General features: G+C 44.1%; 2 protein-coding genes across 2 annotated transcripts; both read left to right on the top strand.

The window, feature by feature from the left end:
- Positions 1-12,045: 12,045 nt before the first annotated feature.
- On the top strand, positions 12,046-16,412 carry srsf1a (serine and arginine rich splicing factor 1a). Its single transcript, XM_034097277.2, is given in 5 exon segments — positions 12,046-12,666; positions 12,669-12,820; positions 13,361-13,527; positions 14,624-14,796; positions 14,975-16,412. Coding segments are annotated over 5 exon segments (693 nt in total). The 5' UTR covers positions 12,046-12,630; the 3' UTR covers positions 15,140-16,412.
- A 476-nt stretch (positions 16,413-16,888) lies between these two features.
- Positions 16,889-19,961, top strand: dynll2a (dynein, light chain, LC8-type 2a). Its single transcript, XM_034097278.2, has 3 exons — positions 16,889-17,073; positions 17,570-17,726; positions 18,207-19,961. The coding sequence occupies exons 2-3, from the start codon at positions 17,595-17,597 to the stop codon at positions 18,342-18,344; spliced, it is 270 nt and encodes an 89-aa protein (XP_033953169.1). The 5' UTR covers positions 16,889-17,073; positions 17,570-17,594; the 3' UTR covers positions 18,345-19,961.
- The last annotated feature ends 7,593 nt before the right edge of the window (positions 19,962-27,554 follow it).

Raw genomic sequence — 27,554 nt, 5'->3', positions numbered from 1 at the left:
ATCTGTGAGTGAATTGTTTTCTAACGCGACCCTTTTATTTATATTAGGTCTTAAAGTTTGTGCATAAATTAGGGCGTGGTCAGATTGAGTGACGGCTCTGTCAAGTGCCTGCCGCTGTTAGCTTCTTGAAGCTAGCTACAGGGACTCTGCCTGCTCAGCTCATCCAGGAAACACAACTTGTAGCCGGCCGTGGTTGTTTGTTCTTCATGCTTATATATCGGACTATTGTGACTCGCTCTGCGGTTAAAACAGACGGTGCATGAATGCGGTAAGTGAAATTCGAGTGCTTTATTTATGTGTTAATGATTTTAATCAGCTACGTAATGAATGGTAAGGCTTGGGTTAGCATGTAAGCTAGTGGTAGCTACATCGGTGCTAACGATGCTAATCGTAGCCTCCAAGTTAAAATCATAGACTATAAAGGTTAAAACGAAATAGACAAGCGTTAAGTGGGATAATACTGTTGAACAAACGGCTTCTGTTTGAGGTTGATAAAATAAGGTTACATCCTTGTAACTTAGAGATATTTTATATATTTATTATGTAGGTAGAACTGTATGCATCTAAGGTTAATTTAAATTGGCTATGCTCAAGTATGTAGACAAGCTAATGTCGAAGTAGTGTATGTGAAATCAACCTCACAATAAGATGTGTGTATATTACAATTATTAATGTCATATCTCAAGATGATTACTTAGATATTACAATATGGTTGATTGAGCTGGAGTTCATTATCGAGCTTACACGTTAACGTCACAGTCATCTGAAGAACGAACCCAAACCTTATTGTTTTTATTAATTGCATTACCAAATGGGTATCAAATAAACAGTAAGCATTGGTAACACAACTTCCAAAGTTACAGTAAAATAAAAAGGACCCTGACTCGGACAATACACAATCCAACATGTTCAACAGAAGATAATCAGTTATATTGTTTGTACACATGGTACTTTACATATATATATCTGTTTGTTTAAGGTGTCCAGGTGATGCAGACAGGCTGGACCAGAGAGTGAGAGACAGAACTGGACTCCTCACAGCAGTGAACTTCAGCTCAGGTACAAAGACTCAAGAAAGATATTGGTAAATGAATGAAGTATTGACTTGAATACACTGATATACATTCCAATAAACAATACTAAATACTAGATCACCTACACATCAGTTAAGTTGAGGGTTTATTCCATGCAAAAAGTTACATTTAGATATTTAGCAATATGACTTTGTCAGCTTTCTAATGTAATGTATTGAAGGCAAAGATATTTAACACATAGTGAGAACTGCTACTATTTATCTCTCAATATTGTCTGTAAAAAACGTGGTAAAAGTTATTCTTTCAGTGAGACAACAGACCAAGCTTCTACAGTTGCACTACGTTTTGATAACAGTTACATATTATTTTGATAATAACATATATTTCAATGTTGATGAACTTCATACTGTTCATTCATAATCTGATTGCTCACTGTTAAAATAAAATAAAAACATTACAATTACAAAATAATTATATTTACAGCCCCTAAACACACAAACACACCGCTTTCATAAATAACACACTTGTTCTGCAATAATATGTTTTATGTTTCCTGTCATTTTTGTTAGGAAAGGACATGCCTGAAAGACACGACATTTTATCCTTCGCTGAGGGTCAAGAAGAACATCCAAGAGGAACATTAAAAGCTGATGTTATGAGATTTTAAGACCAGTAAGAAACTACTTTTATTGTAAACACAGTCAGCTGAATGAATGCAGCTATTTCCACATCTACACTCCATCAGCTGATTATTTCTATTTGCCTCACTTTATGAGCTTCACATCACTTGTGCCTTGTACCGCAGAGTTTGTGCAATGGCTTTATCGACTTTTCCCTGGCTAGCAGTCCCTTGGTTAAAATCCAGCCGCTAAAACCCAGCCGCTGTTGCTTAGGTGGAGTGGCGTTGGATGAGTCTGGCGCTGCTTCTCAGGTCGATTAAATGAAATCCTTGCTTCCCTCACTTGCGTCGTTTCCCTGCGTTTCGTCCCTCCCAGCAGGGAAGCATGGAGGGACGCAAGGAAACCACGAGAAGCAGGGAAATGAGTTTTAAGAGCAATGGGACGTCCTTTCCTCCGGAGCGTCACGTGAAGCAACTTCCGTTTGTGATGACGCTGCACAGCTGTTCGTCTGGCAGCAGCCAGCTCTGTACCCGTTATTTCCACAAACACCCCCGCCTCTGTTAGTGCACATTTACTGACATAAACATTAGTATCATCTGTTGTAGATCCAAATACATGAAATAAAATAAGAAGTCATTCTCAAAAAAGATAAACGCCATGCTTAACATGTATTTAAACGAACAATAGTTTGATTAATATTGATTAGAGTGCACAATAGGAATACAATTATTCAGAGAACAAAAACAGATATGTTATATGATATCACATGAACATTGTTGAGAAAATATAAAGCGTTCAATAACAGAAATATATGAGTTGTGGGTTAAATACATGTGAACAGATGTTGCATTATCGTAACGGTATCGTTGTAGGCATACAAATAACATGAAGTAATAGGTACTTGCTCTTGTGTAGTTTTTCTGTCGCCATGTCTTTCAAATGTGCCAGCTGCATGCTGGAGGCAGGGCTTTTAAACCGAGTGAAATCAAGGATTCATGCCTCAGCTGTGATTGAATGGAAATGACAATAAATGAAACTGTAAAACGAAAAAAGCGATCATGAAAATGTTTCCAATAATGATTTTTGACCACTTTTGTTCAGATCACATATTTGTAACTAAATGATACATTAATTGAAACAAAACACGGTATAAACTGAGGAGTGAGTCCCGTGAGGTTCATGTATTTTCTTCACTCCGCTGGGGTATTGCTCTCATATCAAGAAGCATCAGATCAGTGTATGCACTGCCTCGTCTAATCAGTGAGCGATACACAGTAAGGGGGCGGGGTGAGTATCTGAGAATTTCATCGGAGGATGGTCTGGTGGTTCCTCGGTTATCGATCCTCGGTCCTCCGGCAGAAATAAGGAGAAGGGTCTAGCTGCGGCCGCGGCCAGTAGACGATGGTACACGACACGCCCACCTGACACGACACTACGGTGGCTGAGAAGGGTCTAGCTGCGGCCGCGGACAGTGGAGGTTGAACCAAGCCCCCAGGAGTGCGCCGGAGTCTTGTGGCCAAACGGCGGTACTACACTTCCTTTGTGGTCTCTAACTCGTTGGATAATTTTTTTTAAACTAAATAAACTACCCAGTATGAACGTTCCCGAGTAGCAGTTCTCTTCCCTCCCTTCAATCTAACCCTTCCCCCCATCCTAACCCTAACCACTCCCTACCTTTTTACCTAATCCTAATCTTCCTTCCTCCCTCCTAAACCTAAACCCCAAAACCTCTCCTACTGTAAGAAATTAAAATCAATGTTTATACTACATGGGCTGTATGATGTAAATCTCGTCAATTCGCTTTTAACGGTGGTGCCTCTCAGCCACCGTAGTGTCGTGTCAGGTGGGCATGTCGTGTACCATCGTGTACCGCCGTGTACTGGCCGCGGCCGCAGCTAGACCATATTGGAGATAAGAGCCATGGGACGGTACTCAAGATGGCGCAGGCAAATCAACTTCCTTTCGACCTGAGAAGCAGCCTGGGTCTGTGCGGGTGTAGGCATAGATATATATCTATGACACGGGGTACCAGATGTGTTCGGGTGTATTTCCGTCGCATCCGTCATATTTTACGGCAACTCAAGAGGGCCATGATGGTCAAATTCCGAACATTTAAACATAGCCGACACTTCATTCTTTACTTTGTGAAGAGTTTATCGCCGGCTACAAGAGGGCAGCGTCACTGCTGTCGCTGCCCGGATATGCCGTGCTTTGACCCGGTAGTGCTTAGCGGCCATTTTAGTTCACATGTTGTTCATTCACTCCGCCTCGAGTTGAGACGTTCATCCACTCACTCATGTAAGACTGTTTCCACTACTGTTTAGTGTGTCTTTAATAAATGTAATTTAATATATGTGTATTGGTCATGACATGCATGTAGGTAATACTTTGTCAGCTTATCCTGCGGCATTGCTCTGTTTCAGGGTGTCGTCATCTTTGTCAATAAAGTACCAAGACTGACATTGAGGAGTGTGTTTCTTCATGACGACACCATGGTCATTGTTGGATGCCCTGTCGCCGGCTGCGAGTTCGAATCCCAAGACTTGTCTGAAGCACTCGTCATTGCTATATTGACGATTCATGGATTTAGCCACCAGCACGCAGCGCCTGTCATGGCCGCGCCAGCCCAGGCCCCAGCCCCTCACGGCCCGAGACTCGATCGGCCCAAAGTTGATGTGGGCGTGTCGATAGAGGAATGGAACGTGTTCATCCGCCGGTGGGACGTATTCCGCGCCGGCTCAGGCATAGGGGATGCCCAGGCCCCCTTCCAGCTGTTTCAGTGCGCTGGACCTGTACTTGGAGACAGCCTGTTGAAAGCCGCTCCCGACGCCGCTTCCGGACCCTTGCCAGACCTAATCACCGTCATGCGTTCCCTAGCTGTCATCCCAGTCGCTACATGCGTCCTGCGCACCGAGCTACTTCAGCTCCGCCAGGAACGCGATGAGACATTCCGTGCATTCGCTGCCAGAGTGCGGGGTAAAGCAGAGACATGTGCATATAATGCGGTATGCGAGTGTGGTAAGGACGTGGACTATACCGACCACATCATCCGTGATGTTCTGCTCAATGGCATTTATGACTCGGACATACGCCGCGAGACGCTGGGGACACCTGACGTCCTGGTTAAGCCAGTTAATAACGTAATTGCACTCGTCGAGAACAGAGAGATGGCCCGTAACGCTCTCCCGTCGTCCTCCCTATCAGCCATGTCGTCATTCCGGCGCCTGAAGACGACTCCACAGACGAACCCCGCCCCGAGCCCTGCGGACGGGGCTAAACGTGCCTCGTGCCCGGAATGTAAGAGCGTCTTTAACGTCTTCACGGAGGGGCCTCGCGGGTGGAATCCTAAGCCTCACCAGGTGTGCATCGGCTGCTATAGGGCCCGCCGACGACAGAGGCGTCAACAGCTGTCGCCCGACAGTCAACAGGCCGCCATGGGGTCGGAGCCGGTCTCCCAGGTCTCATTGGTGCAAGCTGGGGCCCGCCCTGGCCGACGTCACAGGAGCCATCGCCGACGCCGCGCCCCGACGTCGCACGGATGTGTCAACAGACAAGCACCTATCAGACTCGAGCACCACATCTTCTCCAAGGGCGAATGGAGACGGGCCAGGCTGAGAGACCACCCCCGAGCATTAATCACCATCTCGATGGACATGCCAGTCGGGCTGAGGGATGGCACCGGCAACCGGGGCTCGGATATCCGCCGTCGCGGACACTGGCGCGCAGTCGGACCTTTGGTCGCTGGAGGAGTTCCTGGCCTGCGGTTTCTCGCGGGACGACCTGCGACCCGTCAGCCTCAGCCTGTCAGCCGCCAACCGCTCCCCTATATCCATCGAGGGGGCGTTCTTCGCTAGGCTCTCGACAACCTGCAGTGGGGGGCGTGTCACATCCTGCCGTTCCATGGTATATGTGAGCAGCTCGGTCCGGGCCATGTACCTCTCCTACGAGTCGTTGCTCAACCTCGGCCTATTGCCCGCGAACTTCCCATCGGACGACGTTGCAGGGGGGCACAAGGAAAGGCGTAGCCCTGACACGGCTGACACGCCAGACCAGCCCTTGTCCGTCAATGCGACGAGGTCAGCCAACGGCGGCTGTGTGGGGCCAGGTGACCCCCGGGACGCCCAGTGCACATGTCCTCAGCGCACGGTCCCCCCGGCGCGCCCCGTAGCACTGCCGTTCCCTTGTAAGCCAGAGAACAATAACAGGATGAAAGATTGGCTACTCGGGAGATATGCCTCGTGCCAACGTTCAATACTTGCCCCCATCGAGCACTACCATGCATGGAGGGGCCACCTATCGAGATGCACGTGGACCCCGCAGCTACGCCTAGGGCATGTCACACCGCGGCTACAGTGCCTCTACACTGGCAGCGGAGGGTCCACGATGACCTACTGCGGGACGAAGCCCTTGGGGTCATTGAACGTGTGCCATACGGCGAGCCTGTGACGTGGTGCCATCGTATGGTAGTCACTCGGAAGCACGACGGCTCCCCACGCAGGACCGTGGACTTCTCCCCCCTTAACAAGTTCTGCCAACGTGAGACCTTCGCCACTGAGTCCCCGTTCCACCTTGCACGTCGCGTCCCTAAGGGCACCTGGAAGACCGTCACGGATGCCTGGAACGGCTACCACAGTGTCCCCCTGCGTGAGTCGGATCGCCACCTCACTACCTTCATCACACCCTTCGGCCGTTGGCGCTACACCAGGGCACCACAGGGTTTCCTGTCATCAGGGGATGGCTACAACCGTCGGTTTGATGCCGTCCTCTCGGACTATGAACGCAAGGAACGTTGCGTGGATGGTATCATCCACTATGACACCGACCTGGAGCAACACTGGTGGAGGACCATCGACTTCCTGACGCGTGTCGGCCGGTCAGGAATCGTGTTGAACTCAGACAAGTTTCAGTTCGCGGAGAGGTGCGTCGATTTTGCTGGCTTCAGGGTGTCGGAATCTACCATCGAACCGCTCCCGAAATACTTGGACGCCATCCGGGACTTCCCCACTCCTAGCTCCACGACGGACATCAGGAGTTGGTTCGGCCTTGTCAACCAGGTGGCCATCTACGCCCAGTTGCGTGACACGATGGCTCCATTTAAGCCGTTCCTCAGCCCACGCTGTGTGTTCCTATGGTCCCCTGTTCTGGAGGAGGCCTTCCAGGCGTCCAAGCAAGCCATAATGGAGGCCATCCGTGAGGGCGTGGAGATCTACGACATGCAGAAGCGTACCTGCCTCCGCCCTGACTGGTCTATGCGTGGCATTGGCTACTTCCTGCTCCAGCAACATTGTCACTGTGCCTCGGGCATACCGGACTGCTGTCCAGGTGGATGGAGGATCACCCTCGCGGGCTCGCGTTTCCTGTCCCCTGCGGAGCAGCGCTATGCGGCCGTCGAGGGAGAAGCCCTAGCTGTGGCCTGGGGTCTGGAACAGACGCGGTACTTCACGCAGGGGTCCGACAACCTCGTCGTGGTCACCGACCATAAGCCGTTGGTGAAGATCTTTGGCGACCGTACGCTGGATGAGATCACAAACATGGCGTTTTGACATTGTGCATCTGCCTGGCAAGAGCAACTATGCCGCTGATGCCACGTCGAGGCATCCTGCCCCCTCGGGCTCAGCGAACGGCCTCTCATTGGGGCTGCCGAGCGGGCCTGACGCCGTGGAGTCAGCACTCATGGCCTCCATCCGCGACGACGCACGGGAGCTCGGAGCCGTCTCTTGGCCCCTCCTCGCACGGGAGACAGCAGCTGACGGATGCCTCGGCCACCTCCTCCAACTCATCGAGCAGGAGGGTGGGATTGACGTAAATGACCCTGCCCTGGCGAGTCTGTCATCAGTCTGTGAGTCCATCTACGCACAGGACGGCGTCCTGCTCTATCGGGACCGCGTCGTGGTCCCCCCATCCTTCCGTGGGAGAGTCCTTCAGCATCTCCATGCCACCCACCAGGGAACCTCAGCGATGGGGCAGCATGCCCGAGCCATAGTTTACTGGCCCGGGATGTCCGGGGACATTCAGGCCACCAGGGACGGATGTGCAGACTGCAACCGCAATGCTCCGTCACAGGCGGCTACACCCCCCCTGCCGTCCTCACCCCCGTCCACGCCATTCGAGGCGGTGTTTGCTGACTTCTTCGACTATGGGGGCCGCCACTACCTAGTTGTCGGGGACCATCTCTCGGGCTGGGTAGAGGTCCTGAGCTCTACGGCGGGTACTGCCCTGGCGGGCTCAGCTGGCCTGGTCCAACACCTCCGTTCATTCTTCGCCACCTTCGGCGTACCGGAGGAGCTCTCGAGCGACGGTGGTCCGGAATTCAAGGCGAGCCACACTGAGGATTTCCTCCGCTTATGGCACGTCAAACACCGTGTGTCGTCCGTTAGCTTCCCGCAGTCTATTGGGAGGGCAGAAGTTGCGGTTAAGACCGCTAAGCGCCTCCTTATGTCCAACACCGGCCCGTCGGGCGGCCTTGATCAGGACCGCTTCCTGCGTGCTATGCTGCAGCTGCGAAACACGCCTGACCCCGACTGCAACCTCTCGCCAGCGCAGATCATCTTCGGCCGCCCCCTTCGTGGCTCGCTCTCCTTCGTGAACCGCCTCGAGAAGTTCTCGAACCCGCACATCCGCCTGCTATGGCGCGAGGCATGGGCGGCGAAGGAGGACGCCCTTCGGACCCGTATGTCCCGTACCACCGAGTCTCTGGGGACTCACTCAAGACCGCTCCGCCCATTGGCACTCGGCGAAAGGGTATTCCTCCAAAACCAGCAAGGCCCAAGCCCCCATAAATGGGACAGGTCAGGGATCGTGGTGGAGTCGCTGGGCCACGACCAGTATCGGATCAGGGTTGACGGTTCGGGACGTTTGACACTGCGCAACCGGCGCTTCCTCCGTGCCTATACGCCGGCCACACCCTGCGCCCGTGAGCAGGGTGTGGACCATCAGCCCCCACCTATCCACCCGGGCTGGGCGACGCCCCAGGGGATCGCTCAGCGGCCGGCTGTTGGACCCCGCGACTCGGCTATGGGCGCTTCCCCACCGGCACCTGCCGGTGAGGCGTCCTCTGACCTCACCGTTCCTACGGGTGCCTTCCTGGGCGCACCGGTGCCGCAGTCGCCGCCGATGCTGCCCCAGCCTACTCGGCCAGGCCGCGTGAGGAGGCCGCCTGCACGTTACGAGCCTGAGTCCGGCAGCTGGATTTAGACCGTTAACCTATTCCGTCCCATAGCTTTCCGGTCTGGGGGGGATGAAGAGTTTATCGCCGGCCACAAGAGAGCAGCGTCACTGCTGTCGCTGCCCGGATATGCCGTGCTTTGACCCGGTAGTGCTTAGCGGCCATTTTAGTTCACATGTTGTTCATTCACTCCGCCTCGAGTTGAGACGTTCATCCACTCACTCATGTAAGACTGTTTCCACTACTGTTTAGTGTGTCTTTAATAAATGTAATTTAATATATGTGTATTGGTCATGACATGCATGTAGGTAATACTTTGTCAGCTTATCCTGCGGCATTGCTCTGTTTCAGGGTGTCGTCATCTTTGTCAATAAAGTACCAAGACTGACATTGAGGAGTGTGTTTCTTCACTTTGTCCGTTATTATATGTAGAAGATTATACTTTTTTCTCCGTCATGTTGTTTCCATAGCAACAACTTCAAACAACAACAACTAACCGCTAGCCGCAAAGCTAGCATCATAGCCACTGCTCCGTTTTCGGAGACTGCACACGTTTTTCACAAACATTTTCACACGCTAGGAGTACTTCCATTCGCTTCGTATTGATCTGTAGATGTGATTTGATGTGTCGTGTGTCCCCCAACTCCTCTCCAAAGTTCAGATATTTAATAAAATACTCAGGGGAGTTTCCTGAATTTTCATGCCCAAAGCCAAGCACTAGGCCCTGGGTAAATTAAGAGGCTGATCTCGGGCACTTTTGTCCACTTTCCCTGGTGGTAGAAACTCAAGCCAGACATCCCTGGAATCGTCTCAGAGAGTAGATGATCAGTGGGGCCTTGTTTTTACTGAATGATTTGTTTTTTTATGGGGAATTGAAATATGAGCTTATTTTTAGGATTTTCGGAGACTTTGCACACGTTTTCACAAACATTTTCACGCTAGGAGTATGGGAGTACTTCCATTCGCTTTGTCTTGATCTGTAGATGTGATTTGATGTGTCGTGTGTCTCCCAACTCCTCTCCAAAGTTCAGATACTATATAAAAATACTAAAAGGTAAATAAAACATGAAACATAATGACAAAATAACAACCTGAAAGATATGTATTCTATCTACACATTTCGTAATTATCTAATCTAGTGGCCAAAGTGTTGGCTAAAGTAACGCAGAATATATATTTTTTAATTGTAAATAATTAGAAACATTATTTATGTGCACAAGTACATGGGACCCCACCATAGCACCCCACACATAACAAGCTGTCCCGAGTTCCTCCGGCTGCAGTTCCGCAGACGGCCGGTGTGTGGCAGCAGAGCGCTGGGAGCAGAGGGAGGTGAGTATATGACGGGGATGACGGATGCGACGGAAATACACCCGAACACATCTGGTACCCCGAACACATCTGGTACCCACACCGGTCTTAGTTACTAGCAGAGCCATAGAGAGATAATCTCTCTATGGCTCTGGTTACTAGCTTCGTCCCAGCGTGTTGTTTTTGCAGATGTTTTAAGAGATTTGAATTACTGGTTTGGTCAGTAGATAGGCTCTTTGATCCGCCAGGACACAACTTACATTTAACAGAAACTTTATTTTCTTTGTGCTCGACAAAAGTGAAATAGTGAGAATATCTCCAGGTGGAGAAACTAGACTTGAGCTCCGCCGCCGCCATGATAGTCTTGTTAGTAAACAACACAAACACGCCCACAGCCCATCTCCGCATGTGACACAGGAAGTATCTAAGTACATTTACTCAAGTACTGTACTTAAGTACAGTTCTCATCTCTGTTCCGCCTGGCTGTTGACTATATAAAAAAACTAACGCAGTAACGGAGTAACGCACCATGTAGTAACGGTAACTGAGTTACTGAATTTAAAAAGTAATGCGTTAGAGTACTAATTACTGCCAAAAATAACGGCGTTACAGTCCCAACACTGGTTATAGGACATTAACGATAAAACAGAATATTGTTGTTCTATTTTTAGACACATCTCGCGATCGACTGGGAATCTCCCCGCGATCGACCGGTCGATTGCGATCGACTGGTTGGGCACCCCTGCCTTAGAGGCTTCTCAATTCTCAAATGTCCCCTCCTCGACTCCTCGGTCCTCCGGTAATGACCCGGAAATGGATTTCGCGCCATGTTGAAGGACATCTCATTTCTCTAAATGCACTTCGAGGACCGAACATTGAGCATCGAGGAGGCTCTCTGGAGGAGCTATAACCGAGGAGACATCCTCCACGGCTCCTCCGCGGATGCATTTCCGGGAACGGTGGAGGCGTGACACACGGCTGGACTTATCTCAGCCAATGACAGCTCTGCATGCATCCCCTGGATATTATTTTAGAAACGGCTTTCATCGCTTCGTGATATTTCCAGAGAGAACAGCTGTGAGGTCCGTGCAGAAAGCAGAGCAGTGTGTAGAATGTATATCACTCAGTACAGAGCCCTAGATGGCTCTGACTCAGTATAACAGGCCTACTCTCTTTATTTGCTTTAGTTTAGTAGATATCTACAAACAAAGAGTCAATATTTTTCTAAAACCATTTAGTGCTTCACATAATAAAATACACAACGGCTGTAGCCTGATTATATGCTTTAGGAACTGTAGGTGTGTGTGGTACAGTGTGTAGGTGTGTGTGTGTGTGTGTGTGTGTGTGTGTGTGTGTGTGTGTGTGTGTGTGTGTGTGTGTGTGTGTGTGTGTGTGTGTGTGTGTGTGTGTGTGTGTGTGTGTGTGTGTGTGTGTGTGTGTGTGTGTGTGTGTGTGTGTGTGTGTGTGTGTGTGTGTGTGTGTGTGTGGTACAGTGTGTGCGTAGATGCGGCAGATAGACGGGTCTCAGTAGGTTTGGTGTCCTTACTTTTAATACTTGTAAATACAACTTTTGGCCCGTAATTTCAATTCCCCATTTCAGCGACCAGAGAGAGGGGGGGATATATCCAGTCTCTGATTGTGTTACGTTATTATGAGAGTGATCTCATACTTTAAATTGTATATATTTATATACATATATTTGTGTGTGTGTGTGTCCGCATCTGTATCCTGTTATTGTCTCATTATACCGCACTCTCAATTAATTCAAAGTAAATATGTGGGGGAACAATGTTCAGCTGATCTAACAGAGATTATAAAATATGACAAAACACTCGACCGCTGATGCAGCTGTTGCCACGTAATAATGAACGGACGTCGCTTTAATATGACCGCTCAGAGGAGAGGAGTTCTCATTTCTTTAAACGTCTGCTGCTTCCCCTCCTCTCTCCTCGGTTCCCCTCCTCGGTCCTCCGCTCGCATCTCCTGTGGGCGGGACTAAGTCTCGAGGAGGGGAGTCGATGAGGGGACATTTAAGAATTGAGAAGCCTCTTAAGAGTCTCGAGGATAGGATAGGAGTCGAGGAGGAGAAAATTAGAGTATTGAGAAACCTCTTTTGAAACATCACTGTTGCCGGAAATCCATCCACGGAGGAGCCGTGGAGGAACCATAAGTGTATCCTCGATTATAGCTCTTCGATGCTGGGTCCTCGATGTGCATTTAGAGAAATTAAGATGTCCTTCAACATGGCGCGCTGAAATCCATTTCCGGGTCACTACCGGAGGACTGAGGAGTCGAGGAGGGGAAATTAGAAAATTGAGAAGTCTTTATTGTCTCCCCACTAAATATCCTGCAGATTTGCAGCGGCCAGTATTGATTGTCTTCTGCACCCCGCTCGACGATTTGAAGGAGCGCTTGAAGTCTAGTTGCGGTGTGGCTCCGCCGACCGTTATTGATCTTGCAAACAGCTAACCGTTAGCCGAACTGGCGAACAACCGTTAGCATGTCGGATGTAGTGTGAGGCCCAGCAGGGAACAACACGACTGTCGGATTTATGTGGGGAATCTCCCTCCTGATATTCGAACAAAGGACGTGGAAGACGTGTTATACAAATATGGCACAATTCGAGATATCGACCTGAAGAACCGGAGAGGGGGGCCACCTTAAGCCTTTATTGAATTTGAAGACCCCAGGTAAGAAGCTAATGGCTAGACCAGCCCCATTGTGTGGCTAACCGTGAGCTGTCACGGAGCCAGACTACTCCCTGGACTTACTACACATTGCTATGCAAGCGACGTGTGGTCTTTGCTTTCCAAAACGTGTTTATAAGAAGTGTAGCTCATGCTCCTTTAACGAAGTCCTGCTTGTGTTTGCACTGCGTCCTTAAGTGTAAGTCGCTTTGGATAAAAGCGTCAGCTAAATGCAATGTAATGTATGCCCCTGTAACAATATTGGCTAGTTAACAGACACTTTACATTGTTTCTGGCTAGTAGTTGTATCAATGCACGTATAACGTTACGCAAGTTCATTAATGTATATTGCATTGTGTTCTGATAAATAACACATAACATACATGCACTAATTTAGGCACAATTATGTGTGCACGTCTGCAAGGTGGATTAGCAAAGGTAAACCAGATCAAGCCAGCTGATAGCATGGTTGACCCCGGCTGTAAGTGCATTTCCTCTGCCCACCCTCCACGTGTTAATGTTTAAACTGTACCTCGTTCCCAGGGACGCTGATGATGCAGTTTATGGGCATTATGATGGCTACAGGCTGCGCGTGGAGTTCCCTCGGAGCAGCAGGGGCTCACGAGGAGCGTGTGGAGGGATCGGCGGAGCTCCCAGAGGCAGATACGGACCTCCATCAAGACGCTCTGAGTACAGGGTCATTGTTTCGGGTAAGTACTAACTTGCCAATATACATTCCTATTACATATTAATATCCATTAGCTGCTTCGTTTGGGGAATGCATCTTTCTGAAGTGCATCTTTTTTATAGTAGTGGGTGCAGCCAGTTTTAAGGTAACAAGCTTCGCAAAAAAGTTTGAGCTGTTAAAAAAAAGTTTTAAACTGTACAAGATCATGTAGATCATAATGCATGCTGTAAGAACCTCATAAGACGGGTAACTGACCAGATGACTTGGAAGTAATGAAGTTTGAGTAGACTGTGCTCTAACTGCAGATGAGACGACTTTATTGACTTAATGCACATACAGCCTTGGTAATAGATGCACGCATGCCTAGACACACTGCATATCACTCCGCACACACAACAGTAACCTCATTACAGTATATATGCTTGGCGATATATACTACTACTTTATGGGTGAACACTTTGTTGACAGTATTTTTTCTTCCACAGACAAATACAAAAATACCAGTTATAGTGACAAATGTAATCAGAACAATTATATGTATTCATCTTGATGTACCAAATTGAAAATTTGCCGGAAAGATAATGCAAAATTATATGCATTACCTTTGCTATAAGTTAAATTGGTATTTATTTAATATATGTATATATTATTTACATGTAAATCTATCTGTTATTGCATATATATGTGTTATTATTATATATTGTCTGTAAAACTCAATTTCTTGTCTCCACAATGTCTGTCCTAGTTTCCCAAATTCCATTGTTTGTTTTTTTTAAATGTCTTGTTTTGTCAGTCCAAAATCCAAATAAATTGATAGAAAATTGCAAATCACGCCACAATTTAGCACACGATACTTGGCTTTATACTATGTTATAAAAACACGTCCGACTAATCAAATTATATCTTAAAACTAAACGTATCCTGCATTTTTAACATGTTTTCTTTTAACTACAGTTGGACTTCACATTCGAATAAATTGAAATGCTGTTGCGACACTCAATCCTGCAGCGTCTGTTTCCAGAAAAAAAGTTCTGTAGTTCTAACATATGTTGACGTTCTCACAATTAACTGTCTAAAGCTGGACAGTGTGCTAACAATGCTATGGTTGAATGTTTTAGGACTCCCGCAGAGCGGCAGCTGGCAGGACCTGAAGGACCACATGCGTGAAGCAGGCGACGTGTGCTACGCCGACGTCTTCAGAGATGGAAGCGGAGTTGTAGAGTTTGTGCGAAAAGAAGACATGACCTATGCTGTTCGAAAGCTGGACAACACCAAATTCCGCTCGCATGAGGTATGTGTACTGATTTGATCAACTGTCATGGATAATGTTTCTTTGCTGTGTCCAGGTGAGTACTTGTGAGGAAATGCTATATGTTCCAAGTACCTCTGGCCCTCATTTCTATCCTAGGTATTTCCACCATGGGAAGGAATGTTGTCTTTTCAATGTCAAGTTCTCTTGTGTCTGCCAGGGAGAGACTGCTTACATTCGTGTGAAATTAGACGGTCCCCGCAGCCCAAGTTACGGACGATCACGCTCCCGGAGCAGGAGCCGCAGCAGAAGCAATTCCCGGGGCCGAGGCAGAGGATCGCCCCGCTACTCGCCTCAACACAGCCGCTCTCGCTCCCGTTCTTAAACCTTTCTACCACCAATGTTTTTGCTCTTTTGATGTACACTTTCTTGTTTTTACCTCCTCTGAGTTTCCCCAGAAGTCAGCACTTGATTTTATTATTTCTGCTTTCCATGTCCCAATGTCCTTATGTTTTCTCCCACCCTCTCCAGTGGCTTTGTCCTTTTGTTTTTCTCTCTCTTTCTCACCCGTCTTTCTGTCCTTTCAATATTTAGAAAAAAATAGGAATTGTGCTGAGTTGTCATAAGCTGCGCTCAATGTTTTTGCAAGTATTTTTAAAATTGAGTTTTGTTAAAAAAAAATAAACAGCCTCTCTCTCATTTGGATATGTGGGGTGGGCTTTTTCGAGCCCAATGCTTAACTGTATTTTACCCTTGTGTCTTCCTTTAGACTCTGAAGAGAAGGATTAAAGTGATTTGGATAAAACCCATTGTGGAGCACATTTCAATTGTATGGTCAGGATAGGACATCTAATTGAGGAGCAATCAGGTCGAGGCAATGGTACGCTTCATATTCCATAAATTGAACGTTTTGGTTATCATATCATGCATGTCATATTTACATGTCCCATGTGCTGTAATTTCTCATATATACAATTGTAAACATGCTACTCTGTCTTGTGACTAGATCAAGTGTTGTGATGTAAGTGTAACATCTTTGCTGTCAAATGTAAGAAAATCTGAGTTTTGTTCCCACTTATAACTTTGAATGTGCTTATTGGTAAAACATGTTTTTTACTTCAGGGAGTGATAGTTTTTGTGCTCAGTGGCATTTTTTTTTCTTGATTGACATAAGTGCTCAAAAATGAATAAATTAGGCCCAACATTCTTGAAATTTTATTCTAACAGTCTCCCTCTGATTTTCTTCCTGGTATTTCAAGGTTTTGATTGGAGGAGTGGCTCAGTGGATCCCATTGGAGCTGGATGAGTGGATCGATTAGGAAAGGGATAGGCAAGGATGGATGCTCGGAACGGGATCAGTTTTTCCAGGATTCAAATGAGTTTGAATTCAGAACTAAATAACAGGAGTCCCAGTGAAACTTTTTTTTTCTATTAGGCCCCCCAATGCCTATTTTAAGTTTTTCAGTGGTAATGGCTTTATTTTACAAGAAAACGAAACAGAGGACCAGGAAGTTGGATCAAAGGATGGAGTCGTAGATGCCTGGTATGAGGGAATACAAAATTCGTGAGGTTGGGTGGGGGTTTCTGTGGGAGTAGTTTGTATGTTTTAATCTTGCTTTTTCTCTTAGCGTTTTCAATAAAACACTTTCAAACAAGGACCCTTTTAGTCTGTTTGTATAAGTATTAACAACTCAAATATTAATTCATGTGATCCGTCTAAATGAGTTAAATGCTATTTTTTTCCTAAAAGTAAATTAGCCTGGTATATGGCATTTAACTAATTTCTAACCACAAAATTCCTTTTAATAATGAATTAAAAATATATTTCTAAAACTATAAAGGAGCAGGAAATAAGGCTGATTAAAAATGATGCTAATTTAAACACAACACAATAGCACTGCATATGTGTAGTGTTCAAAGCTCCAGAGTCTCAGCTGTGACGACAACCGATGAAAAAGCCTTTACACACAGCCAAACGATACCTACCCACGGCCAAGGTCTCGTTTCCTTTTAGACAACGGTCAGTGGTGTATACTGTGAATGATGCATTGTGGGATGAAATAAGATGCCGGCAGACAGGAGCTGGAGAAAAACGCTTGCAACACACGGGGAGGCTGCAGCTCAGCCAATGACAGGGGGCAGCATGCAGCAGAGGGGCGGGGAGCTGCTGGATCACAGCACAGAGAGCCAACCTGCCTACATGCTTATTGTGTAAATCTTTAAAAAGCAATTAGCCGCAGCATCATCTGAACCTTCCCCCCTGGCTGGGTGAAATACATATTTTTTGGAAAGAAGTGTTTCCCTTCGCTACAACAAAAGGTGAGTTGCAGATTCTGTAATGTGAAAAATATTGACTTGCATGTCTTGACATATTTCTGTTGCGAATTTCTCTTATGATGGTGAGCTTTCTACTGTATGCCTTGTTGTATTTCGACTGTTTAGTCATGTGGACTGTACTGGAAGGGATAGCAGCAAGCTTAGTACTGCGAGCATATCATTAATAAGAGTCTCCTGATGCAGAAGCTGCTTTTATCTGAAAGTGATTTTGCCAAGTAATTTAACTCCACCTGTATCAAGTTTCGCAGCCAATCTATGCAACTGTCAAATCATCCCTTTAGATACGATTAGCGTATAACACATGACCTTAAGTAAGGACTGTGAATCAGTGCACATGATAGAAAACTCTGTGCCAAACGGGCAATCTTCTGCGTATGATTGATGTTTTTGGAAGGTCCTTCTGGCTGGCCTAAACATCCTCATCACTACGTGCGGTGTTCATTTTCAGTGCAGTGATCGTGCTCCTTTTTCTCCCCAGGCAGGCGATATCATCACACACAACCATGACTGACAGAAAAGCTGTGATCAAGAACGCAGACATGTCCGAGGACATGCAGCAGGACGCGGTGGACTGTGCCACCCAGGCCATGGAGAAGTACAACATAGAGAAAGACATCGCAGCCTACATCAAGAAGGTGAGACGGACTGGCAGCATGGATGGAATCTCGGCATGCTTACATCATTGGCACATGATGTGCAAATTCAAAGCCTTTTTTATTCTTGGATCTATTTTTGGTTACATGGGGAGACAAGGCTCTTATGATCAGGGCCGTAGCCACTAGTTTCTTCTTTCAGATGTCACAAGTCCACAAGCCCCCCCCCTCCCAATCTACCAACACAACATTTTGATACCATACAGAAGAATATTTGATGTTCTCTTATTTTTCAACTTAAAATGTATCTTTATTTTATCTAGCTGCAATCAAACAGGCCATCACTATCCAAAGTGCTTCACAGATGATTGGAAAGCTATACAGTCAAACGTAACACATTTATGAACTTGAAATATAAAAGATAGAATAGACGCTGAAATTGTAATCGTAGTTGTCAGTTTATCATTTTTTTGATGCTGTAAGGGCCTGTTTCACTGATCTTCTTCTTTTGACATGTTTTAGGAGTTTGACAAGAAGTATAACCCCACCTGGCACTGCATCGTCGGGAGGAACTTCGGCAGCTACGTCACCCACGAGACAAAGCATTTTATTTACTTCTACTTGGGCCAAGTGGCCATCTTGCTCTTCAAGTCTGGCTGAGACGTTTCTGATGTTAGTTGAGGAGTTTTGCTCCCTGAACCTAAATCAGAAAGCACTAGTGGCTGATGTCTCCCATACACTAATAACGACATACCATAATGACGCAGACCCGGCCGTGTGCAATTGCATGGACTATACCCTATTTAATATGTATGTTTCAGTAAGTTTACTTTTTGATAGTTGCCATTTGAATGCAACTGAAGTAGTTTTTGTTTATGCTGTTCAATTCTAGGTTGTAAAATATGTCAACGTGGCCCTTGATTGTATAATAAAGGAAAGCTGTAGAATGTAGTGGTGCATTTGCTTTCCTTCACAAGTGGCATTGCCAGACCCAGACTCCATCTGTCGATTTAGATGGTAAAAATAATACTGCGTGCACCGGTTTAACAATTCATTATCAACATTTAAATGTGTGATCATGAAAAGAGGTTGGTTAATGAGACTAAATAGTCTTCTAACATGTGTTAATTCATGACCTTCCTTTGGTTTCAACGTGAACAACAGCATTAGATCAGTTTATGACTGATATGTTAATTATGCTGTCTGTAGATGGGAATACAACATCTTATTGTTTCATTATGGGTTTAAAATAATAATAATAATAATGCCCACTGGCTTTCAGAAAAAAATAGATGTTGCAACATCTAACATACTTTACATTTTGGAGCCAACACAAGCCAGTGCACACATTTCCAGTTTGTCAATTTCACTGTGAGGGACAATGGAGCATATAATGCTCAAAAACACAGACTTTAAGCTTGTAAGTTTGACTAATTATGCTACAGACTGGTTACCAAACTCTACAACTCAACAATCTGCATGTTTGGAGGTTACACACCACCATGTATTTAACTGTCAGTAGACATCGGACACAAACAAAAGCTCATCTTTAATTGTTGAATATGTAGATTTTGGACTGAGCCGATGTAAAGAAGGTGATTTAGAACTTCTGCAGTCAACTGTACCAAGGCTCCCAGCACCCCTGTGTTTCAGATTGTTGTATCGTTCTGTGTGGCTCGTTGTTACTTTAAGTTGTATTAACCCCAATCTATATTTTGCATTGCCAGTGTTCTGCCACACATGCAAGAAAGACGAAGCCTTTAGGAGTTATTCTTAAAGCAATTGCGAGGAGGCGCATCCCTTATCTAGCACAACAATTTGGGTAATTTTATTTTGTTGGCATTATACGTTTGAAAGGCAATGCGTAATGTTAGGAATCTTCACGAGGGCAGATTAAAGGGATTTAACCTCTGGCTGGATAACACCACACATTTCTCGTGTGTAAATACTGAATGTTTTTATTTGCTCTCTCCCATAATCCAACAATGGGTAAATGTGTATCTCTCAAGTGTTGGCTTGGATTGACATTGAGGGAAGTCTTCCTAACTATTGTCAATGTAAACTGATTAAGTATTGTTTTCCTCTGGCATGTTTTTTTGCTGTGTATATGTAGGAGCCGTTCCAATGCTGTTCGATTTGCACAAAACGTGTGCCTGTCATTGCTCTCAACTGTAACTCGCTTGAGTACAATTGCACTTCATTAGAGTTATCCAGTAGGTTGCTACAGAACCAAAATCGTACAAACTCGATAAAATAAAATAAATATTGTTGACTTAATACACTGTGGCCTTTTATTTTGTCGTTGCCCCTTGCTGAAATCAATAGTTTATTGGATGATAGGTTGGTCCAAAGATAAATAAAATATATGTTTATGTTTTTGATTCATTTGTTTGTATGGGAAAAACAAGATGTAGTGAACTTTAGCAGTGCGGCGGTAGGCAGATTTTGTTACAGTTCGACAGAGACTGGCTAGCTGTTTCTTCCGGTTTTCATTCCTGTGCTAAGCTAGGCTAACAAGCAACTGGCGTTAGCCGTATATAGCTTTCGAAAAGCAAAAATAGTGACAATGACTGATTCTAGCTTTTAGAAGTAGTTTTAACTGCTATATTTCATACAAAACAAGTCATGTTAGATCACATTGAACCTCATACTGTGATGGTCATTTCCTAAAACCTTAACTAATCAAATGAAAATAAGATGCTTGATCAAAATAATATTTGGAACAATAAAATAATTGTTACTTGCATCAGCAGTGGTCTCTTTTTAATGTATTGTTTGCATAACATACCTTATTAAGACACTTAAAATACATTATATGTACATTATATAATTAAAGCCGGAATAATTCTTGATAGTACCTTACATTTAAAGATGATAGCCTAGTCTAATTGGCTTTCTGATGCTCACTGGGACTGCACAATCAAACTGACCTTGAGTAATATCCTTTCAAATAAAATGGCAAATAAAGCACAACTCAATAAACAACAGAACGGTACCTCAGGCCCATATAGTGACAGTGAAATTGATAGTAAGAGAAAAACATAGGACTTATGTTTTAGAATTCATATGTTAACCTGTTAAAGCTGAAAGCAACACAGTATGTCCCTAATTTTGGATTCATTGTGTTTTTATTACTGAGGCTCAAGTAGTCGGTGTGAAAAACAGCCCATAGCAACATGTGCGTGAGACCTTCACTCAGAGATGAGGAGTACAAACCACATAAATGTGATATCAGCCGCTGTAGTGTTGTGCTAGTTGCCCAAATGGATCGCTAAGACACTTGACAGCTCAAAAACGAATGCTGCGTTCATATGGAATCAGGTTTATGTTATTTAGATCAAGCAAAAACCTGATTCCTAATGTTTAAGGTTTACTTCATCTGGATCACATATTTCTTAGTCATTTAGACACTTCATGGACTTTAATGTAAATGTTTTTCATTGTGCAGTGTGGTACCCTGTTTGTGAAATTTGAAGTAAATAACCAAGATCCTCCAGAATCATTTAGTTTATCTTTAGTCTCATTCATGAATAGACTCACACTTCCTTCTGTGCAGTGATATGTTAGAAAGAAATCAGTTCCTACATGATATTGCAAATAATAAGTTTGGTGAATTGTCTTGAGTAACCAGGCCATGATTTCTAGAAAGAAACATTGCTGTTGAGTGTTTCTAATGTCTTTGCAGGAAAGGCAGACATCTCTGCACCCAATACCAACTTGCACCTAAATAATCTAGATTAACAAATAGCACTATAGGTCAGAGGAAAAATATGTGTTTTTGCTTCATCCAGATCAATCAATGATGTTATTGTGCCACAGTTGTAGCAACCAGATCCTTGTAGAGTGTTCCTGTTTTTGTTCTCCTCTTAATGCTACACAAACGTGTGCCATCCAAAAATGTGCCTCCTAAAGCCTGTTTAAATACTACACCAGCTGATTTTACTGATGAACAAACCCTCAGTCAATGTGAGCTCAGTACACAGAGCACTGCTATTCTAATGGCATGAAAACTTGAGTAGACATGACTGCAGACGACTCACAGGAACAGCAGTTGGACCTCAGTTTCATTACAGAGATTATGTGTCCAGATCAGGGCTGATGTAATGTTATGCATTTCAATGTAATCTAATCATAGAAAAATTACAAATATGTTGACAACCTACAATATAACCAACGTCTAACATATTGTTCTGTTTCAGTGACGTGGCATTGCTCCTTGAGAAATGCAATGCGAGTATCGTGATTATAGTTTGTGCTTGAGTTACCTGATGTCTGTAAATCTGTAGAAACAAGAGCATGCAGAGCCAGCAGAGCTGAGAAAGCAGACAAATTAAAGAACAAGTCACTGATGAATAATTTCTAGGGACAGACTGAGGTCAAACTGGGTGAAATTAGACACCCTGTTGAGGTAACTGGAAGTATTTGACTAAATATTAAAAAAAAAGTTTTTGCATTTTCTACATCCACATGATTTTAAAACTAAAAAGTTCTTAACACGTCATGTGCTGGGATTTAGAAAGCTCCCTTAAGTGAGGGAAATTAATAAGGTCATCAGAAATAATGTCTCATGTGTTTATTCACTCATTGTGCGTCAGAGGTGCGTCTGCTTTTCATTGAATCTTCACTGATGTGTTACACTCCTGTTCTCCCATCAGCACCTCCTCCCCCTCCACCTGCTTGCCTCTCTGTCGTACTGTAGCTTCTGGCGGCCTTCATCCATCCTCCCACACGGAGCTGTAATTCATGGTCAGAGCATCTTCATATTTACACCACAAGGATAATTGCCTGGCCAATAATTATGAGTTGTAAAACACTACGTTTGCACATTTGATGATGGTGCCTGCATTGTTGCCTTAAAACCCACAAGTGACAAAGATAAATCAGATTGTATTAAGATCCAAGGTTTTAGCATTAAAATCCAAAGATTTATTGCAACATGTTTTTTTCCCTTTTGCTAATGGCTCTAATAGCTCCTCACATGTTCTGTCGGGAAAAAAACAACAACATTTAAATGACCTGAATTGCACCAAACTGAGTGTTGTTTGTTTGGCTCAGGCCTGCTTTGTTCTCAGGCCTGCTTTTTCACTCTCATTGATGCAGGGAAGGTTTGTCTATGCAGATGCCTCATAGACTGTGAGATGACCAGTGGGCGGACTCAACACTGGCAGAACAAGGAGGCAAGTGAGTCATACTCCAACATTAGGGATGTTGATAAAAAACGGGGCCACATTAATATGGTAATTAAATCAACTGGACACATGGACCATCAGAATGGCATGGTGTGTAGGCTGAAGTGCATGCTGCTGTTCCCTGGAAGAAACTACTTTGGATGCGTCATTGCAAGAACATTCTTCGTGCTTTACACTGAAGACCTCTGTGTGTTCAGAGGTTGAGAAATGACATCACAAGCTATGTGTAATGTATTTTTCCAAGGACAAATGTACATACAACACAGATTTGTATCCCCCTAGAATAGATTATCTCTTCTTTGGGAATTGTTCAATGTTGACTTTTATGTAAATTGCAGAAAATTGAGAAAGAAATGCCATAGAAATACTAGTTGCAAAAAATGCACTCATACACAGAAATTAACGCTAATTTAAATACAAAATGAATCGTCACTGATGTTCATAACATTTTAGTTTTCATTTATTTTTAGAGAACAATGAGATATTTTTGGACGACTTAAGAGCTACAGCCCCTTATCTTTTAAAGCAGAACATGTAAATCCAATACTGAATGTATATTATATAACCTTATATAGATACACTGTTTTATAGGATGAGTCATCTACTTGTTTAAGACCTTTGCTGTATTAACATATCAAAACTAAAGCACTGCATGAAAACAGTAAAGATATGAGGCACCAGGCGCCATGCTCATTGATGAGGAAACATTTTCTTCTCCTTACATAATATATTGTAAAGAACTGCATTACAAACGTTAAACATATTACATAACTGTTCACCAGTGACACAGTCTAGCCCGTACAGTAATTCATATTATATGAGGAGCTTTGTGCTGCCTCTGATATGTTCCTGACAGATAGACACACAGATAGATTTTATTAACTTGATTGGAATTAATTTGTTGGAAGTATACAGTCAAGCTCAATTACTCTTTGGATCATATCAGAGATGCTCGTTGTGTCTTCAGTTTGCTTTTCTGCACTTCCTGATTTTAACCACAAGAGGGAAACCTTTCTCTTTATGACATTTTTGTATTTCTTTCGCTCTTCCTTTTTGTTTGTGAAGTGAATGAAGGTGCCTTTAGTGTTCACTGAAGGCCCCTACAGCTCTACAGTGCCTTCTAAAGCAGGCTTTTAAATAGAATTACAGCTCCAGGGAATCATAGTTATAAAATGACAATAGGTTCAACATTCTGGAAATAACACTGAATGCTTGATTAAAGGATGTAAGATTAAAACAACCTATTGCCATATATTGTCAAACATGTAATGACATGGTAGACACAACGGGGAGTGACCACAGATACACACTCCCACAATCAAAATATAGTAACAACACATCAAATGCAATTGTCTGATACTATGGTTCATGCCCATAAAGTGCAAGTGCTTGTAAATACCGCCAGTGAAGAATTTATGATGCAATTAGTAATTGTGGAAGAACACAATTGAAACACAAATGAGAAATTAGCAACGCTTTGATTTAGTTTAAGAACAACAACTTTTGTTTTTGTGGCATCAGTAATGAGGTCATAACATAACATTTTATGCATAGAAAGGTCCATTTGATGAGTGAGAAATAAGAACGAAGGGATTTTCACATTACAATAAAGTACTGTTTGTTGGGAATGTAGAAAATTGTACATAGCACATTGTAATAACTTCATCAAAACAGGGAATCAAGTTAAACTGATTTCACAATTCAAATTACAGATATTTTACCATTTACATCATGCTTGAATGACTATACCACTAAATGATTGTAGTATTTACATAAAAATCCGATAATGAAGTCCAGCAGGAAGTTTTGCCAAAAGAAAGTGGAATTTTCACTAAAGGGAAGCTATGCTATTAATCATTACTGATTGATTTGACTAGTCAAAAGTTCTGGATAATGTAGCTGATTCATTTTTTTGTACTTCTCACTTTGCTCAGAACATGTGTATGGTTGCTCTGTGGCAGTTTGCATGCAGACAGTTTTTGTTTTGTCCTTGCATAGGGCACCCAGAGGTGATTTGGTTCATAAATGATGGTCCCCGGTCTGCTTTGCTGCACCCGAGAGCAGTTTGTTCTAATGGTTTCCCCTGAATGGAGTGCAGCCATGAAGGTTTGCATTGCACTACGGGAAGTTGCTGAAGCAGTTTCCCTCAGGTGTGGTATCGCTCATGTGCCATTAGGCCCATTAATAGAGCCTTTCTGAAGATTAGAAAGGTGATCTTCAGCGAGGAGGCATTTCTTTGGAATGACAAAGTAAATGGAAAAATTGCAGGTGGTAGGATCAGAGGTTAATACATCGTCAGCCCCTCATTCGTCAGTGTTTTTCTTGATGAAAAAATCAGACATACAATACATACATAATGTTCAGTTTTAAAGTCACCAGATCTTAGCAAACATCCTGCGTGACTAAGTGAGGAGTAGGTTAAAGGTTGGAATGGCTGCCTTTCATGGGCCGCAATATTTTTATGACTTTGCCAGCCCAGGTACTACTGAAAACACAAGTGTGCTCCTGGCAAAACAGAACTTGATTCCTAAATTCAACAAGTTGATCCAAATACGAGATTATTTTTGCAGTAAAATGTTGCTTAATCAGCCTCATTGTCAGTAAGAAAACCTAGTTTCTATTGACCTAAAGTCACCAGTCCTGTCTCACTCCCACAAACCATCTTATCTGAGCCAAACCCTTTATGAACCATCACCTCGTAATCATGCACCTTTACTGCCCTCGCTGTGCGCTGCTGTCAAGGATAAGGTCATCAGCTTATCATAAAGACATGATTTATAAAACTTGTGTGCAATAAGGGCATCTAAGTGATTCAAACTTCTTTGATATATTCCAAAGAAATTGTCTTGATTTCCACTTCCCATGCTATATGAAGAATTAGTAAGACACAATACTTTTTTTCACTTTGTTTTTATTGTAACACTTTTTTTAGAGCCATACTTCAGCGTGTTCCCCATCCTGTTCACTTACCTGAGCGATCGGCGCAAGGAAGGAGGAGAGGGAGACTTGTTTCGGTACTTTCTTCCCTTATCTCAGTTCATATCCCTGCACTGAAGGCATGTGATGTTGGGCAATAGGGCCATAAAGCAGGGCAACTCTTTATGAGAGGGACTGTGAAACTCCGTCTGCAGTGACTGAATCTGCAGCTGCAGGAGGGGTCCTGCACTGCAAAAAAAAACGTTTACTATAAAACATTTTATCCTCATGTAGGAATCTTAAAGTAAAGCTATTAGCATTTGTAGAAATGTCGGTCAAAATGAAGGGGAAAATTACCCAAAAAGTCGATTTTGAAAAAAATTAAATGATTTACTTGCAGAAGCAGTTTTCCTACCTCTTTACGGAACTGAAGTTATCAGGACTTAACAATGAATTTAAGTTAATTGTAAAGAGTTGTTTTGTTGTTTTCTTCAACAGTTTATTCCCTATAAACTGTATTGCTCAACATCCATGTTAAATACACTCAATTTGATAACTGGTACCAATTCTCACAAAGAATATTCAGTATTGTAATGTTAATGTTTCTATATATATGTAATCTATATTCCCCATACTTCACCCTTTAATAGATTGGAGATGTTTCACAGACCCGGCCATAGTAAAGGTCTTGTTGAGGTGAGATAGAGGGGTCCTTGGCACAAAGCCGTGCAGGAGCTATCAGACAGGTATGACTGATGGGGTTAGATTGCCTTGACACAATTTTAAAGCTGTTATAAAAGTGGCTTTTTATTTGATTGCTGTTGGGTGTAGCTGGCCCTGACTTTATTCAAGGTCTGTTTGAAGACAATGCAAAAAACCAAAGGACACAGGGAGGTATTTTTGTGTGTGGGGGGTCATGCAGGGGGTGTGGTCAGGGAGGTCGGGGGTTGGGGGTGGGGAAGTCACACAGGTAGGGGACACTGATCCAGGCGGTGGGACTGTGCAGTCACCATGTCTCAATCTACAAACCCCTCCTGCATGACTGGTCTTGGGCAACAGCTAATGGCCCCCAATTACAGTTTCTCTGTCCTCCAGAAAGCAGCCAGTGTGGCGTGACCCTCTGAAATGAGTCTTCCTCACAAAAGCATGGCAACTGTGGACATGTTTGGAGAGTGACGAGGCTTGGCTATGTCTTAATTTGTATATTTTTGTCACACTGATACTTGCTTTTTACATATTTTCCACCCACTTATAACAACCACCTGTCTCTTTACTGTTCGGCCCTCATTTCCCTGCATGATCATGTTGAAATCTGGATGAAGCAAGCGAGGGTGGGAAAGAGCAGACAGAGAAGGTCTGAGGTGGAAAGGTCAAACTGATGTTTCACCGTGAAGCCAGAGAGGGACATTTTTTTCCGACAGGATGCCTCCTGTGGTCGGGGTTAATGTGGTGTTGGAGGGACAGAGATGTGCGGATGAATTAATTTTAGGGATGAGCAGAGGAGCGTGGAGACAAAGGTCCAGAGTCCAACCACTGGTGGTGGAGCATGGGTGGGGGGGGTAAGCTTTGGGAAATGAGTTTCCGAAAAACTTCTCAAGACCATTTCTAGTATAAGTTTTACAATCTATAAAATCACACATGGTGTCTTATTTGAAGTAGGACAACGATTTTTTAACTTCTCTGGCTCATATAAATAAACGCTCAAAACAGGAGTTGTAAACTGAAGCGTCCTTTTAGCTGTTGGCAGCACGTTTAAACTGTATAT

The sequence above is a fragment of the Pseudochaenichthys georgianus genome, chromosome 13 (assembly GCF_902827115.2).
Source record: "Pseudochaenichthys georgianus chromosome 13, fPseGeo1.2, whole genome shotgun sequence".
Lineage (NCBI taxonomy): Eukaryota > Metazoa > Chordata > Actinopteri > Perciformes > Channichthyidae > Pseudochaenichthys > Pseudochaenichthys georgianus.
The sequence above is the reverse complement of the archived record's forward strand: the minus strand, read 5'-3'. Positions and strand labels throughout refer to the sequence as shown.

What these genes read in the sequence shown, in the direction of transcription:
- dynll2a (XM_034097278.2), top strand. Translation starts at nt 17,595, where the DNA reads ATGACTGACAGAAAAGCTGTGATCAAGAACGCAGACATGTCCGAGGAC. An exon ending in TCGCAGCCTACATCAAGAAG is followed by an intron (nt 17,727 to 18,206) that starts GTGAGACGGACT and finishes GACATGTTTTAG; the next exon opens with GAGTTTGACAAGAAGTATAA.